The sequence below is a fragment of the Pseudonaja textilis genome, chromosome 2 (genome assembly GCF_049901715.1).
Source record: "Pseudonaja textilis isolate UNSWEBS1 chromosome 2, rPseTex1.2, whole genome shotgun sequence".
Classification (NCBI taxonomy): Eukaryota; Metazoa; Chordata; class Lepidosauria; order Squamata; family Elapidae; genus Pseudonaja; species Pseudonaja textilis.
Window position 1 is genome coordinate 247,522,002 of NC_141991.1, and position 17,610 is coordinate 247,539,611.

Here is a 17,610-nt window from a genome sequence, read left to right on the forward strand (position 1 = left end):
AGGCATAAACCTGAATGATTGGTGGTTTGAATTAAAACCTTGTCATATGACTTATAGGGTCTGCAATATATTTTATAGAGGAGTATGTGTATTGTGGTGTATTTAAGCATGGTAAAATTGTGCTTAACTTTTTTGGGATGTTTTCCCTCTTCCCAGTTCTGCCTCCTGTTCTGGTACCACGACACACTGAGATTCTGACTGAACTTCCTCCTCTTGATGACTACACTCATTCCATTCCTGAAAACACTAATTTTCCAGCAGGAATTGAACCACAAAGCAATTACATACCAGGTATTCCTGTAAATGCAACTAGAATTAAACAGAAATCCGTTGTTTAATGTGCCAAAATAAAATAACGGCGTGGTAAGCCTGGCATTGCTTGCTAGGGTTGGGATTTCCTTGTAATTGTTGGAGTGCTCTGGGTCCAACTAAAAGTTGTTCAGCCATCAGCAGAATCTTTATCAGTGTACTTTTTCATAAAGTACAGAAGATGATTTTTAACAGTATCTTTAAAAGCCGTGGTGGCGCAGTGGTTAGAAGGCAGAACTGCAGGCTACTTCAATTTGTGCCTGCAATTTGGCAGTTCAAATCTCAGCAGGCTCAAGGTTGACTCAGCCTTCCATCCTTCCGAGGTGAGTAAAATGAGGACCCAAAATTGTTGGGGGACAAGAGGCTGACTCTTAGAGAGGGCTATAAAGCTATATACCACTGTGAAGTGGTATATAAGTCTAAGGGCTATTGCTATTGATAGGCAGTCCACCCAGCCATAATGGAGTTCGAAGTTATAGGTACCGTAGTCCTCAATTTTCAACAATTCATTTAACATCACAAAAGCATTGCAAAAAGTGACTCCGAACCAATCCTTGCATTGATGGCCCTCGCAGCACCCCTGCAGTTGGTTACATGATCAACATTTGAGCGCTTAGCAATCCGAATGTCTCCGCAACAGCTGCAGCATCCGGAGGTCATGTGATCACCATTTGCAGTCTTCCCAGAGGGCTTCCAACAAGCAGAGTCAATAGGGGAAGCCAGATTTTGTTGTAATAACCGTGGCAAAAGGGTCATAACATCAGGCACAATTCATTGAACCGCTGCATCCCTTAGCAACAAAAAGTCTGTTTCCAATTCGGGTTGTAAGTTGAGGACTGCCTCTAGTGCAGAACTGCCAGTGGATTTTTCCCCACTGCCTGATCATCTGTTGATGCCTTGAGTTTTGAGGGCATCATCAACTATGTGACTGTTCCTGGTAGATTTTAATTAATAAGTTTCTTAATGTTATTTGTTTAAGCTTACGCCAGTGTCATTTACACTGCTTAAGTCACATAGCTGCATTCAGCAACTCTGGCTGAATTATTTTTAAACCATCCTTTTGAGATTTTTAAAAATGAGATCTCCCTGTTTTAGAATACCCAACTTAGATTCTTCACGTCTTGGTTGTGCCACTGCCATATTTTGAAATTCCATTTGACGCACACTTTTCTCAAACTTTTCCCGAAGAACTGCAAACCATAAAGATTATTTTATTGCGTTTATCTAGCTGTTTAACCTATATATGCTTCAAGGTTCTCTTCCAAGTCTTTTATTCTGTTATATTTTCAAATGAACTAATTGTGTTTCTCCACTGTCATCTGAGATTGTGGGTTGTACTTCTAGTTTTATTTGTAAATCATACAGTGTGTTCTGAGAGCTGGAGTGCATATTAAGCTATGGAAAATAACTTTTTGGGCATTAATTACAACTGAATACACTCAAATTTGCCTTACTTAACGAAAAGAACAAATAAACTTCAGGAACCCTCCTTTATTGTCCATGGGCCGTGTGTATATTAACCTTAATATTAATCTCTAGCCACAGATGGGATGGAATGTTAAACTAGTTGTCCTCTAATTTACGTTTGGAGGGAGTCAAAAGCATGAACATCTATGGAGATTCTCGGCCATCCAGGTCATGGTTGTCCCAAAGGTGCTTTTTTTAAGAGGCAACTGGGACTTTCTAGTTTCTCTTTGAAGACGTTTCACTTCTCATTCAAGGAACTTCTTCAGCTCTGATTGAAAAATTCCCATTCCCCACCCTCCAGTCAGAGCTGAAGAAGCTCCTTGGATGAGAAGCGAAATGTCTTCAGAGAGAAACCAGAAAGTCCCAGTTGCCTCTTGAAAAAAAGCTCCTTTGGAACAGAAGCATGAAAATATATATATTAGATATCTCTGCATTCACAAGCTTGCTTACTGTATGGGAATTAAGACTATGGAAACTAGCACCCGTCCCCTCCCCTTCCCCCTCTTGTAAAATTGGGAAGTCCCCACTGGGCTTTTTCTTGGGTTTGCTTGAGAGTTGTGGTGGCGCAGTGGTTAGAATGCGGTACTGCAGGCTAATTTTTCTGACTACCAACTGCTGAAAGTTCAATCTTGACTGGCTCAAGATTGACTCAGCCTGCCATCCTTCCGAGGTCGGTAAAATGAGGACCCCAATGGTTGGAGGCAATAGGCTGGCTCTGTAAACCACTTAGAGAGGGATGCTAAAGCACTGTGAAGCGGTATATATATATAAGTCTTAAGTGCTATTGCTATTATGAGTAGAAACCTCCAAAGGATCACAAGCTCTACATTGGCCAGGACTTTTCTGATTTAATGAGGGTGGGTAGAAAAGTTCCCTTTTCTATTCCCATTCTGAAAAAGATTACCATCCCTCCCAAAAATGAAAAACTCACTCACTTCGCAGTCTTAAAACTCCACTACTAATGTTTGAACACATCTACGGTATATAAACCTATGGCTTTATAGAATTGGGGTAGGGCGAAATGACATGGATGGTTCTCTTCCCCCCCCCCCTTTTAATTGTGGCAGTGCGATTTCTGGCCAGAGGTCTGTTCAGATAGGCTCAAGGGACGCAGTTTGATTACTAAATATTTTGCCTGTTCTTTGTTTATTGATTAAACGTCTAGCGTTCATGGTATTGAGCGAAGGTTTTATTTTAAAGGATTCTCAATTATATTTTGCTCTTGGTAGAAACACCACCCCCTGGGTATATCAGTGAGGATGGGGAAACAAGTGACCAGCAGTTGAACCAAAGCATGGATACAGGTAAATGCCCTCACTTTTATGGTGTATTTTTCAAGTCTTCTGCCCATTTTTTGTTACATTTGCATATCTCTCTCTGACAAAACATCAGTGTTAAGTTTTAAAGGTATGTTGGTTCATTTGTTCGTTTAAAATTATTGGCCACCAAATCCCAGTGGACTCTGGTGCTATGAGTCATACAGAAAAGATCCAATGCCTGTTTTGATCAAGGGAAAAAAATAAATACTTTTGTTTCTACCTGGAGACCGCTTCTGGACTTTGTGCTTGAGGTAGAGAAAAAAAAGAAATTTTGATTTTGGGTTTTACCAATTAGATAGATTTAGTGTAACAGAAATGGCTAGTTCAAACTACAAGCAGTGTCAATGGGAAGCCAGATTCACTTAACAGTTGTGAACTAACTTAATCACTGCAGTGATTCACTTAATAGCTGTGGCAAGAAAGGTTGTAAAATGGGGTAAATTCACCTAACAATCTCTTTATCAACAGAAGTTTTGGGCTGAATTGCGGTCATAGGTTAAGACGACCTGCACATTTCATATTTCTTGGATTATTAGATGCTAAAATGGCAAAGGGTTAGTTAAATGCCCTTTTCAGTAGGCTAATATATATCACCTATCTTGACCTCTTAAACCTTGATTTTTGTTATGTTATTGTTAATAGGAGTAAGATAAATTCTAAGCTAGTTACTAGAACTAGTGCTAAGGTTCTATCATGCCAATCATAGTTCCTCCCATCCTTTGTTCAAATATTTTCCCATCTTTTCAACATTTCATTGAATCAGGGAAAGAATAAAAGTGATTCCAGATTCTTTTGACTACCATGCCCAAAGATTAATGGTAGCTTGTGAAAAACTATGACATCTGGATCTCTGCCCAAAGGATTTGTGTGAAGTGTTCGTGTGCGCGCGCACACATGCAGGCAAGAGGGGAAAAAATGAAATAATGTTCTTGATTGTTTCCCCAGGATCGCCGGCAGAGTTGTCTCCTAGTACACTCTCCCCTGTCAATCACAGCCTAGGTAAGCTAAATTGGAAAATTGGATAAATGTCTTTGCATTAAGAAATAGGAACTCTTATTATCTGGAGCAAGAAATGGAGAATTGCATTAGTTGGTACTTCTACCTGGTACACCATTAAAATACGTTTCAGGTTAAAAAAAATATGTCTGCCCTAGGTTTCAAGATGGGGTGTTCAACCTTTACCGCTTTTAAGACTTATGGATTTCAATTCCTGTGCTGGCTGGGGTATTCTGGGAGTTGAAGTCCACAAGCCTTAAATGGCCAAGGTTGGGTACCCCTGCTTTAGGGCATTGGTCTTCAGATTTTGGGTTCTCGCCTCCAAGTGTGGGATATGGCCATATTCCCCTGAGACAGGCCGACAGTAAATAAAGCCCTTTGTGCTCTGGTAAGAACAGCTGTTCCTTAATTAAATACTTCCCTCAATGAAACAATTACTGGTTCTCTTCTAGAATCACATGAGGAGCAATGTTAGTATGCAAACATGGCAAAAAGGGCCGCAGAATTAAAAGTTTAAAGAATTACCTGTTGCTATCAGCAACTTAAAGTTAGATGATCAAGCTGAAAATGTACTTGTAATAAGGTTGTGCATCATAGTTTTGAATGCCGACCTTGCTTGAAATGAACTGTCCACTATCTGTGAATAGCCTTGCGAGGTATTATTGCCCATAAGGCTGAATAGAAGAGTTTGCTTCAATATTGGTCTGCTTAGATATACTGTTAAATTAACCTTTCCTACTATTGGGCATGCTATAAAAGTGTTGTACACCACACAGCACATTAGTTTTCTCCCAGATGTTGTTGGACTCCCAACTCCCAACAGTAAAACTGTACCCAGTCCTCATCTTATGTCCATAATTGAGCCTGGAAGTCATTGGGATCATACCTTGAGGCATCATGTGGCTAGACCGAATTTTTTGACTTTTTTGGGTGGTGGTGGTGGCTGTTAAGCAAATCATTTTTTTCCAGTGTGTTTTTGTTTTTTTGCCAACAGCTGAGATGAAATGTCAGAAACAGGTAAAAATATGAGGCAAATTGTGACCCACGTGATTGCGGGTTGCTGCAAATGGCCCCATAGGCAAGCGGGTTGCCAAGCTCCCAAAATAAATTCACATGGCCACAAGGGGAGGAGTATAGCAGTTATAACTTTGGAAATGAGTCATTAGTTTTGGGGATTATCTGTCGTAACTTCAAACGGCCGCTAAGCGATCCCTCATTAAGTCGGGGACTACCTGGGATAGTACTGGCATACTGTATGTTTAATGACAGTTGTATCAATTTATGGGTGCCTCAATTCTATCAAATCTATAGGTGCCCATACAGTTCATTAAAAATCAAATGTTGACGAATCTTTTAACTAGCTCCAGCAACTTGTATTAGTATTTTTATGGGCTGTATTTTGGGAAATGAGCTTCTTAAAATGTGAATCCTTTACTGTGCTGTGGGCAGTTAAATCAAGATGGTTTAATCTAGGATAACATTATCATGGAAAATGTGGTGCCAAAGAGTGGAATAGAAAGGGAAATAAAGATACGAAATAGCTAGGGAAAATAAAGTTTCAGGCAGAGTATGTCTTCTGCTCAGTTTTCCTCTGCAAATAAAACGAAGAGATGGCGTGAGCACTCCCTAAAATTAAGCCATTCAGATTGTTTAGTTGCATGGGGGGAATTAGAGCAAACGTGGCCTTTTAGATGAAATGTATTAATGTATCAACCCCTGGGCTGACAGAGCTTCGATTGTGGTTGCACTGAAAACATGGACATTCCTGTTCTGTTTCAAGAATGGTAGCCATGGCTATCGGACCATTGCCAAATACCGAGAAGTACAGTGCATATAAAGAATTATTTTAAAGAATGATTTCTTTCTCTCTTGCCAGACTTGCAGCCGGTTACCTACTCAGAGCCCGCCTTTTGGTGTTCAATAGCATATTATGAACTAAATCAGAGAGTGGGTGAAACCTTCCACGCATCGCAACCTTCGCTCACCGTAGACGGCTTCACGGACCCATCCAACTCCGAACGATTCTGCCTAGGTTTGCTCTCCAACGTTAACAGAAACGCCACGGTGGAAATGACAAGACGGCACATAGGTAGGATCCCCTGATGTCTATCTATCTATCTATCTATCTATCTATCTATCTATCTATCTATCTATCTATCTATCTATCTATCTATCTATCTATCTATCTTTCTTTCTTTCTTTCTTTCTTTCTTTCTTTCTTTCTTTCTTTCTTTCTTTCTTTCTCTTTCTTTCTCTCTCTCTCTCTCTTTCTCTCTCCCTTTCCTTTCTTTTTCTTTCTTTTCCTTCCTTCCCTCCCTCCTTCCTTCCTCCTTCCTTTCCTTTCTTCTCTTCCTTCCTCCTTCCTTTCCTTCCTTTTATTTTTCCTTCCTTCCTTCCTTCCTTCCCCCTTCCTTCCTTCCTTCCTTCCTTCCTTCCTTCCTTCCTTCCTTCCTTCCTTCCTTCCTTCCTTCCTTCCTTCCTTCCAAAAAAAACATTTAAGCATTAAAAGAAGAAGTAAAACACAGTTCTGTCATTTAGTTACATAACATTGGCATGCTAGCTGTAAAAGAATAACAATCCAGTCAATTTTCAAAACGATAGAAGGGGGGGGGGGTCCTAAGCAGTGGAGATGATAATCTTCAACATTTCTCTTTTCTCTGTTCCTCATTTCCCACCCCCACCCAGGAAGGGGAGTGCGTCTGTATTATATTGGCGGGGAAGTTTTTGCCGAGTGCTTAAGTGACAGCGCAATCTTCGTGCAGAGTCCTAACTGTAACCAGAGATATGGCTGGCATCCGGCCACTGTGTGCAAAATCCCACCAGGTAAGTTATGTAAAACCAAAAAGAAAAAAAAAACACATACAGTATATTAAAGTGCATGGCCAGAGCTGTAAGGCAGATTTTTTCCAGGTGATGTCTTTAGATCTTCTGATTGTCGAATCCTTATTTTCTATCAGCAGAAAATGTGCCTGGGAATATTGGGAAATGACTTCCAGCATCTCCAAAAGCTGTTCAACTTTTTTTAAAAAAATGCTGCGGAAACTTTAAAGGGATGGGTTCTATAATATTAACCTTTAGAGGATACCGGTAACTTACAGATACAGATTAACAGAGTTGGAAGGGACCTTGTAGGTGATCTAGTCCAACCCCTGCCCAAGCGGGAGACCCTACGCCATTTCTGACAGATGGCAGTCCAATCTCTTCTTGAAAAGCCTCCAGTGATGAAGTTCCCACAACTTCTGAGGGCAACTTCTGTTCCATTGGTTGATTGTTCTCCCTGTCAGAAAATGTCTCCTTATTTCCAGGTTGAATCTCTCCTTGTTCAGGTTCCATCCATTGTTCTTTGTCTGGCCTTCAGGTGCCTTGGAAAATACTTGACCCCTTCCTCCTCTCTGTGGCAGTTTCTCAGATACTGGAAGACTGCTATCCTGTCTCCCCTGGTCCTTCTCTTCACTAGACTAGCCAGGCCCAGTTCCTGCAACCGTTCTTCATATGTTTTAGCATCCAGTCCCCTAATCCTCCTGGTTGCTCTTCTCTGCACTCTTTCTAGAGCCTCAACATCTTTTTTTATAGTGTGGCGACCAAAACTGGATGCAGGACTCTAGGTGTGGTCTTACTAAGGTTTGGCAATAGTAACCCCCCGCTGTCTTTCCCCTTCATATAGGTTGCAACCTGAAGATCTTCAACAACCAGGAATTTGCTGCTCTTCTGGCTCAATCTGTGAATCAGGGCTTCGAAGCCGTATATCAGCTCACCCGCATGTGCACCATCAGGATGAGTTTCGTTAAAGGATGGGGAGCTGAGTACAGGTATTTGGTGGAGCTCTGAAGAATTCCCTTGTGGCAGGGGTGAATTGCCAAGCCTGCAGTCCAGTGCAGTCCTCGCCTTCTCACAGAATCCGTCTGGTCTAGCCTCATGGCTTGGCATTCTTTTTGCATGTAAATAGTGCTTTAGGTCAGGGGTCTTCAACTTTGGCAACTTAAAAGACTTGCGGACTTCAACTCCCAGAGCAAAGCTGGCTGAGGAACTCTGGGAGTTGAAGTCCACAAGTCTTTTAAGTCGCCAAAGTTGAAGAACCCCCTGCTTTTAGGTCACCTCGGGCTCTCTTGTGAGAAACCCAAGCTCTTTTTTTCAGTTGAGTTAAGAAAATTCGAGCGAGAGGGCTGACAAACTTAACTCTGTACAAAGAGAGGATATTCCCACTGAACACCTCGGTGATCCTCCAACTTTTTTGGAGGAAGACCCAAAGTCCATTCGGCTTTGATCTGCACCTGGGCAGGGGAGGGGGTTGAAAGCTGATATCAAAAGGCATTTCTAGCCTATGAAGTGGCTTGTCATTTCTCTGCCCCCCCATTCCTTCTCACTGGTACTTTAGGCTTTAAGATTTCCCTGTAGATGTTGTACAGACTGGAGCAGTGGTCAAGTTCTATAAATTAGTTCTTTTATTTTATTTTAACCCCACTTTTATTACTCTGATAAAAACAACTCAAGGCCACAAATATATCTGTTGTTCCTTCCTTTTTATTTTTCCCTTCAGTAACCACCTGAGAGGTGAGTTGGACTGAAAGGGAGTGACTGGACCCAGCTGTCTTTCATGGCTAAAGCAGGACTAGAACTCACAGTCTCCTGGTCTCTTTCCTGTAGCCTTAAGGCAAAGTAGGCCAAACAGATTGTCTCTAGTTCTATAGAGTTTGCTAAGGAGAAGTTCCATATGTGCTTGAAACTTTTAACCTTTAGTTTTAACCTTTGGTTTTCTAAAGTGCCAACCTTGACTAAAAGCACATAGTGTTGCAAACCAGTTGTTAATTTAATGCTTTATTAAACAAATGTATGCAGCCACCCAGATCACGCACACACAATTTTTTAATGAATTCATCATATAATAAAAATCCATTTAAAAATCCCACCCTGCCACCCGTATTAAACACTTGATAACTTCCCAAACCCCATCCTATCCCTTTTATTAAAAGCATGTTATCTGGAAGAAAGAGAATATGGATCTTTAAAATTTAATAGGCATGGTAGCACAAACTTCAAAGATAAGCTGCCCAAAGTAAGTAGAACTTGCAATTTGTTTTGGAAAAGAGATAGTTGCTTTTTTGTACCTAAGATAATAAAATCATCTCTGCAGTAGAACTGATGCCCTCAAGGCCAGGCTGATAGGCAGAAGAAAAACTGCACGTGAGGGAGTCATTGCCTCTTAGCAAGGGTGTGTGTGTGTGTGTGTGTGTGTGTGTGTAAATAGGTTAAGTAGGGAAGTGGTAGTTGCCATGAGAAAGAAGAAGCAAGCTGAAAAGCAAATGTATAGGTAACTGGGAGGAAAGAAAAAACCCACTCTTATGATATGAGAAGAATTAAATTTACTAACAAGTGACCCTTGTGCCTTAGTATCAGATTTGTAATTCTCTTAAGTCATTCATTCACAAGTGGGGGGGGGGGGGAAGGAACCACTTGATGTTATAAATTATACAATCACAAAGTAATTATTTCCCCTTATAAAAATTGGTCTTCCTTGAGACTTAGGTGAAGATACACTGCTCAAAAAAAATAAAGGGAACACTTAAACAACATGTAACTCCAAGTCAATCACACTTCTGTGAAATCAAACTGTCCACTTAGGTAGCAACACTGATTGACAATCAATTTCACATGCTGTTGTGCAAATGGAATAGACAACAGGTGGAAAGCAGAGGCAGTTAGCAAGACATCCCCAATAAAGGAGTGGTTCTGCAGGTGGTGACCACAGACCACTTCTCAGTTCCTATGCCTTTTGGCTGATGGTTTGGTCACTTTTGAATGCTGGCGGTGCTTTCACTCTAGTGGTAGCATGAGACGGAGTCTACAACCCACACAAGTGGCTCAGGTAGTGCAGCTCATCCAGGATGGCACATCAATGCGAACTGTGGCAAGAAGGTTTGCTGTGTCTGTCAGCATAGTGTCCAGAGCATGGAGGTGCTACCAGGAGACAGGCCAGTACATCGGGAGATGTGGAGGAGGCCGTAGGAGGGCAACAACCCAGCATCAGGACCGCTACCTCCGCTTTGTGCAAGGAGGGACAGGAGGAGCACTGCCAGAGCCCTGCAAAATGACCTCCAGCGGGCCACAAATGTGCATGTGGCTGCTCAAATGGTCAGAAACAGACTCCTTGAGGGTGGTATGAGGGCCCGACGTCCACAGGTGGGGTTGTGCTTACAGCCCAACACCGTGCAGGATGTTTGGCATTTGCCAGAGAACACCAAGATTGGCAAATTTGCCACTGGCGCCTTGTGCTCTTCACAGATGAACACATGTGACAGACATGACAGGGTCTGGAGACACTGTGGAGAACGTTCTGCTGCTTGCAACATCCTCCAGCATGACCGGTTTGGCATTGGGGTCAGTAATGGTGTGGGGTGGCATTTCTTTAGAGAGCCACACAGGCCTCCATGTGCTCGCCAGAGGTAGCCTGACTGCCGTTAGGTACCGAGAGGAGATCCCCTTGTGAGACCATATGCTGGTGCGGTTGGCCCTGGATTCCTCCTAACGTACGACAATGCTAGACCTCATGTGGCTGGAGTGTGTCAGCAGTTCCTGCAAAACGAAAGCATTGATTCTATGGACTGGCCCGCCTGTTCCCCAGACATGAATCCAATTGAGCACATCTGGGACATCATGTCTCGCTCCATCCACCAACGTCACGTTGCACCACATACTGTCCAGGAGTTGGGGGATGCTTTAGTCCAGGTATGGGAGGAGATCCCTCAGGAGGCCATCCGCCACCTCATCAGGAGCATGCCCAGGCATTGTAGGGAGGTCATACAGGCACATGGAGGCCACACACACTACTGAGCCTCATTTTGACTTGTTTTAAGGACATTACATCACAGTTCGATCAGCCTGTAGTGTTTTTTTCCACTTTAATTTTGAGTGTAACTCCAAATCCAGACCTCCATGGGTTGCTACATTTGATTTCCATTGATAATTTTTGTGTGATTTTGTTGTCAGCACATTCAACTATGTAATGAACAAAGTATTTAATAAGAATATTTCATTCGTTCAGATCTAGGATGTCTTATTTTTGTGTTCCCTTTATTTTTGGGAGCAGTGTAGAAACTTCCCGGAGTCTTATGCTTGACACAGCTGGTGATATCTCTCTATAGCTTCCTTGCCGGATATCGGGAATTGGCTCTTTCCTCTTCCAAGATGTGTTTTTAACGTCTGCTCTACCCTTCAGCTTGGTGTTCCTGGTAGTTTCCCACCGAATTACTAACCAGATATTCCCCTGTATAACTTTTGGAAATTACAAAAGTTGTGATTTCACAAACAGCTAATCCCTGTTGCCTTTTCATGCCCTCTTGTGATGGTTAGGAATTACAAATCCTACTTAAGAGAGTCATTAAGTGAGTTTTGCCCCATTTTTACGTTCTTTCTTGGCCACAATTGTTAAGTGCATCCCTGCAGCTGATAAGTCAATAACCCTGGTGTCAGGACTCCAGCAGTTACCCTCATTTAAATCATGAGTCTCGAGTCAAACTTCCAAACCATCAAAAGGATTTATTGGGAGTTAAAAGATCCGGCGCTGCCTGGGTGTAGCCAACTCTGAGGCACATAATTCATTGTCACCCTTGACCCTGTTTTTTCCCCTACCCCCGGATGTATCGTAATTCATACTCTCCAATGGGACACGTCCGTAGCCAAGAGTCAACAATCATATTCTCCAATTAGATATTTGCGTGGCAGAAACTTCAGTCACATAGTTACTATCTTTGAAAACTATTTACGGAATGCACTTTCGATTTCCAAGCTGCCGCACTGCTCCCCCCTCCCTTTCTCTTGGCAATTCTAAAAAGACCCTAGAAATATTTTATGAGTTGACACCCAGCTGTTAAGTGAATCCGGCTTCCCCATTGACTTTGCTCGTCAGAAAGTCACAGAAAAGGATCCCTTGACCTCGGGACACTGCAGCCGTCATAAATTTGAGCCAGTTTTTAAGTATCTGAATTTTGATCCCGTGACCCCAGGGAGACTGCAACAGTGTGAAAAACGGTCATAACTCGATCCCCCCCCCCCCCGGGCCATTGTAACTTTGCTACGGTCGCGAAACAATTGGTTGTAAGTCAAGGTCTACCAGGTATTCTGTTCGGCTGGTGTGCTGCTTTCGCCATGCCACAAAGGTTTTATATATATACTCATAAAATATTTCTATGGTCTTTTTAGAGTTGCCAACAGAAAGGGAGTGGGGAGCAGTGGGCAGCTTGCATTCCATAAATGTTTTCAAAGATAGTTTCTAGGTGGCCAAAGTTTCTGCCGGCGCAAAATTCTAACTGGAGAACATGATTGATGACTCTGGGCTATGGATGTGCCCCATTGGAGAATATGAATTATGATACACCCGGGGGTGGAGGAAAACCAGGGTCAAGGGTGACAATGTGTCTCAGAGTCGACTACACCCAGGCAGTGCTGGCATGTTTACTCCTAATAAATCTTCTTTACGTTTTGGAAGTTCGGCTCAAGACTCATGATTTAAACGGGGGCAACTGCCGGAGCCCTGACAAAAGGCTTTTATTCATTCCTTCTCTGACCCCTCCCCCTCTCTCTGCCCCCCTCCCCATTTTGCCTTTCAGGCGTCAAACGGTAACAAGCACTCCTTGTTGGATCGAGCTGCACCTGAATGGGCCTCTACAGTGGCTGGATAAAGTATTGACTCAGATGGGTTCCCCCTCAGTGCGTTGCTCTAGCATGTCGTAATCTCGGAGGGCTCTGAAGACAGGAAGTCCTGCCAACGGATCGTTCTGTTGCAGTCAACGCGTGCGTGGTCTCCATGAACTGTTTTTCCTATCCAAAAAGAAACAAAAAATGTTCTGAGAGAAAGAGAGAGAGAGTGAGAGAGAGAGAGAGAGAGAGAGAGAGAAAGCACTTGAGAATCTCATCAGTTTTCAAGCACCTTGTGGATTTCGTTTCTTATACTCTGATACTAGGTGAAACGTTAGTGTATAGAAACATCTTCTCCTGAAGGAAGGAGGGACATCTAAAGAGACTTTTAACGGTGTTTTTTTTTTTTTATTGGGTATATATAAATCGAGTGTCCTACAGGTTTACTAATAACATGGACAAAGTACATTTAGCCTTTGGTCAGGAAGCCTCTCCAAAGTGTGGCACCATTTTTGCAGTCCTCGTTTTAACAGTGTCCACTGGTAGATGTTACAAAGCTCTGGCTTAAGCCAGGCATCTCATTAAAAAAAAAAAAGGCCTAAAATACTTGGTTCTCCCTATTTTTTTTATATATATTTTTGTATTCATACCGGTCTGCCTGCAGGCTCTTTACACTGCCCTAGAAGAAGTGCTTATTACAGAAAGCTTCCCATTCTGTTCTCTTCAACTGCTAGCCGTAGAGACAGATCAAAACTTAGGGTTTTATCCACCTGAAAACTTCATGGAACCGAACGCGTTCCAGATAAATGGGATTTCTTAACCTTCCTCGCTCCTCAAAACGATCAGATCTGGTTTGAGTTGGGACACACCCTGTCCATCCAGCAAATAGATCTGTTGCTGGCCGTCCCTGCTGTGGTCCTTCAGGTTCGCTGTGTATCATTTATGCCCTAACTGGAGTAGCGTCATTGTAAGTCGATTTGGTTTTTATAACCAATGACACCCATCCATTTTTTTCTCCCAACCGGTGAATCAAATCAACTTTCTCCCTCCTCTCCTGTTGCTTCCCAGGCATGACTGTCTCGCTTATCTGTGATTAGTAGATGTTGCTCTTGATTCCAAATCCTACTTAAGAGACACAGCAGGATATTGTTCTTTTGTCGTGGAGAAGAAGATTGTCAGGTGCGCCTTGACGGATCCTTCCTTCCCTATCAGGATGAAAGGAAGAGGGCTTGTGTTTCTCTTTCTTAAACGTCTCCCACCAGCCCTCTGTCTAGTGCAGAGGTCTCCAACCTTGGTAACTTTTAAGACTTGTGGACTTCAACTCCCAGAATTCTTTGCTTTGCTGGCTGAGGAATTCTGGGAGTTGAAGTCCACAAGTCTTAAAGTTGCCGAAGTTGGAGGCCTCTGGTCTAATAATACACATTGGGTGTTAACAGTGGACCTGCAAAGGTTGCCTACTTCCCTGAAAAGAGTACTTTTATGACGTGTTTGCTTGCTGGGCTTCTAAATCCAATCGACGAAGGGGAAGGCCAAACAGGCGACTGCTTTCTCCTGTCATTTCCCCCAAGGTTTCTTTTTGCAACAGCTGGAGTCCGGGGAGAAGGAAGGGCACAAGGAGGAGAAGCGAGGCCACCACGCCTCCCGTTTCTTTGGAGAGGAGATTCCCTGCTTCACATTTCCCTGTTTGGCAGCTCCGTAAGCCCCCAGGGCCTTCTTGCAGATGGTGAAACAGGCTTTCTGGGTGGGTTTGTATAAAGGGGGCATTTCACCAAAGGGTGTTTTTTTGGGGGGGACGGGGGACGATAGAATAGAGCCCTGAGCGTCCACGATAGGATCTTGGCTGCCTCTGTGGGTCGCTTATTGCTTGGCCAAAGGAAACAACCTCCACAGTACATGTTAGGGTGAATCTTGGGACACTCCTACATCTGGGCCTTGCTTTTTTTAAAAAAAAAAATTTTTTTTTTTTGGAATTATATTCTACAGATAGGTCTGGGTTGGGTAAGCTGTACAGAAGGGTTCTTCTGACTTGAAAACTATCCATCTTACTAACCATCTTGTGATCTTAGCTGCCTGTCTTCCTCATCGTGGCAGTAGCAGGATTGCCTTTCCGTCTTGTTTCTTTCCTTCTCGCCACCCCTCCCTGCCACTTCTCTCCTCCTGGTCCCCCAAAAAAGGTTACTTTGCACTAGTCTTGTACTTTGTAAGTACATCTAGTGGAAATTCTAGCTTTTGACAACTAATGTTTGGCCAGTGTTAAGCTTTGCAATCGGCTTGCCTGAACCTGAAAGGCAACGAGGGGTTTTATTTTATGTTATTTTTATGCCGTAAGAAAAAATAGGGCATAAGAGCAATACCAAAAAAGTTAAAAAAAATAAAATAAATAAAAAATAGGCGCCGGTGGGAGGGTGGGTGGAAACTCAAGTGTGGGCCAGGCCAAATTCAGAAGAAATGGGCAAAGAGTTAACCAATTCGTGTAGTTTTACCAGTAGCCTCGTGTATTGGTAAGAACTTGTAAGACTGAAGAGCGAAGCTTTTCATCTGTGTTGCATTTGCCTAATATGTGAATACACTAATAAAAGTTTTAATTCTCTCTTTTTGTTCGTGTGGTGGTTTGGTGGGAAGACTCTGCTGGCAAGCTCGGCATAAAAAGAGAGTCCTAAATATCAAACGCGAGCTTAACTGTTTTTAGGTGTGAAGAACTGGGTGCCATCTCGGAAGAGAAGTCCATGTTAGCCTATCTCAGAGGTCTCCAAACTTGGCAACTTTAAGACTTGTAGATTTTAACTCCCAGAATTTTCCAGCTGTTCTGGGAGTTGAAGTCCACAAGTTTTAAAGTTACCAAGTTTGGGGACCCCTGGTCTGTCTGTCAGCTCAATAAAATCACTAGTAAGAGGCTCTTCACTTTCATACAGTGTGAGCAAGGTGGCTTTTTGATGTGACTTTGAATGTGCATGCGTGTGTGTGTGTGTGTGAGAGAGAGAGAGAGAACCAGAGTAAAATCCACTTTCAGCCATATAGACTTCTTTGGGGACTTCAGATAATCACTCCGCCCAATGGATGTCCCAGGGTTATGGTCAGGAAAAAACACGGCAGATGGGGATGCTGTGGTCTGCCTTAATCTTGCTGCAAAGGCCGGATAGAAATTCATTTTATTAGATTTTTTTTTAACTTACCTTTTTTACTTTTAAAAATAAACTAGCAAACATGCCTAAATACAACATTCTCCTATTTGCCCCACAAAAACAGTCCTGTGTGGTGGGTTGGGCTTAGAGAGAGGGACCGGCCCAAAATGATCTAGCCAGTTTTCCATGCCTAAAGCAGGACTAGAACTCACTGTCGCCTGGTGATTGGCCCAGTCACTCATGCCTAAGGCGGGACTAGAACTCACTGTTGCCTGGTGATTGGCCCAGTCACTCATGCCTAAGGCGGGACTAGAACTCACTGTTGCCTGGTGATTGGCCAAACTCCCCTAGCCACTTTCCATGCCTAAAGTGGGACTAGAACTTGTGATTGGCCAAAGTCACCCAGCCACTCTCATGCCTAAGGCGGGACTAGAACTCACCGTCGCCTGCTAATGGCCAAAGTCCCCTAGCCATTTTAATGCCTAAAGTGGGACTAGAACTTGTGATTGGTCAGTCACCCAGCCACTCTCATGCCTAAAGTGGAACTAGAACTAACCGTCTCCTGCTAATTGGCCCAACTTTTCATGCCTAAGGTGGGGCTAGAACTCACAGTGCACCCAGCCTGACTTGCACACACAAAAGTACCCAATCTTTGCATCGCTCTTGACCTGAAGCCCTTGAAAATTTGCCTGGAAATTTATATTTTCATCAGTTCATGGAAATTTGCTTCAAGTATAGTATGTTCCTTGAGATCCCATTGGATTTTGGCCTCTGTTTTTGCCTAGCTATCCTTTTCCCTCATTTTTTCTGGAGTCCCAGGAAGCAGTTGCATCTTCTGGGTATTTTTCTGCCTTTCCCTTCCTCGCTTTGTCTCTTAACTCCTATGAAACCTTAAGTTTTAAGCGAGATTGGCCAAAATTTACCCAAATTTGAACCTGGTATATTGGAAATGTAAAAAGAAACCAGGTACTTTCTTTCATATGTGATGGTCCTGTTCTAAAGCAAAGAAATTTTGGAATAAAATAAGGATCTGGCTGCAAGAAATAATTGGTTCAAAAATAGAACTTACCCCTGTTCTTATTAAGGATAAGGTATTCAGCTTTGTTTGGGTATTTTCCCACGTCATTATAGTTGTGCTTTTAAAGTTGTAGCAACCTTTCGGCAGAACCTCATATGCCATCATCAGGCTTCTGTATAGTGTTCGTCTGTGAGTCAGACTTTCACAGCCGTTTCTGTTTTAAATTTGGGGCTAGCCTACTGCTGTGCCAGAATAGTTTTTTCTTCATCCTGATTGGTTGGGAGTCTTGGTCTGTGTTTATTGGTCTTGGAATTTTCTGTGTTCTGCTTGATTGGTGTTTCTAATATCTTCTGTCTGTTTTGTGGACTTTTTTGTCTTGATTGGCTGGCAGCATTGTGTTCCTGTATAATTGACAGTCTGGTGGAGAAGAGATGATTCCACCAGACTGTCAATTATTTGGAAGCCTGCACTCTCAAACAAAAAAATCTCCACACCAACAAGCCAGGCAAACACCTGGGCACAAACAGACTCTCCCCTGATACCTCCAGCTCAAACACACCCCAACCAGGCACCCAGATGAAACCCAGCTTCCTAAAAAATGATAGCCGTCCATTTACTCGGAGCCAAGCTGCACTAAAAGCCTCCAATACAGAAACACAATGTTGCCAGCCAATCAAGCCAAAAAAAGCCACAAAACAGACAGAAAATATTAGAAACACCAATCAAGCAGAACACAGCAAATTCCAAG

At 42.9% G+C, this 17,610-nt stretch overlaps 1 protein-coding gene across 5 annotated transcripts in view; it reads left to right on the top strand.

Moving 5' to 3' along the window:
• Positions 1–15,312, top strand: part of SMAD2 (SMAD family member 2) — a 50,308-nt gene extending 34,996 nt beyond the window's left edge. For 3 of the 5 annotated variants that reach the window (XM_087927506.1, XM_087927507.1, XM_026714811.2), the window contains 7 exons: positions 157–291; positions 3,006–3,080; positions 4,041–4,094; positions 5,968–6,180; positions 6,777–6,914; positions 7,756–7,900; positions 12,695–13,305. In XM_087927506.1, the coding sequence (XP_087783632.1) occupies positions 157–291; positions 3,006–3,080; positions 4,041–4,094; positions 5,968–6,180; positions 6,777–6,914; positions 7,756–7,900; positions 12,695–12,818 (884 nt within the window). In that variant the 3' untranslated portion in view covers positions 12,819–13,305. Of the gene's footprint in view, positions 1–156; positions 292–3,005; positions 3,081–4,040; positions 4,095–5,967; positions 6,181–6,776; positions 6,915–7,755; positions 7,901–12,694 lie in introns of all 5 variants that reach the window. The other 2 variants (XM_026714782.2, XM_087927505.1) reach the window with 2 other exon arrangements.
• Positions 15,313–17,610: the final 2,298 nt, after the last annotated feature.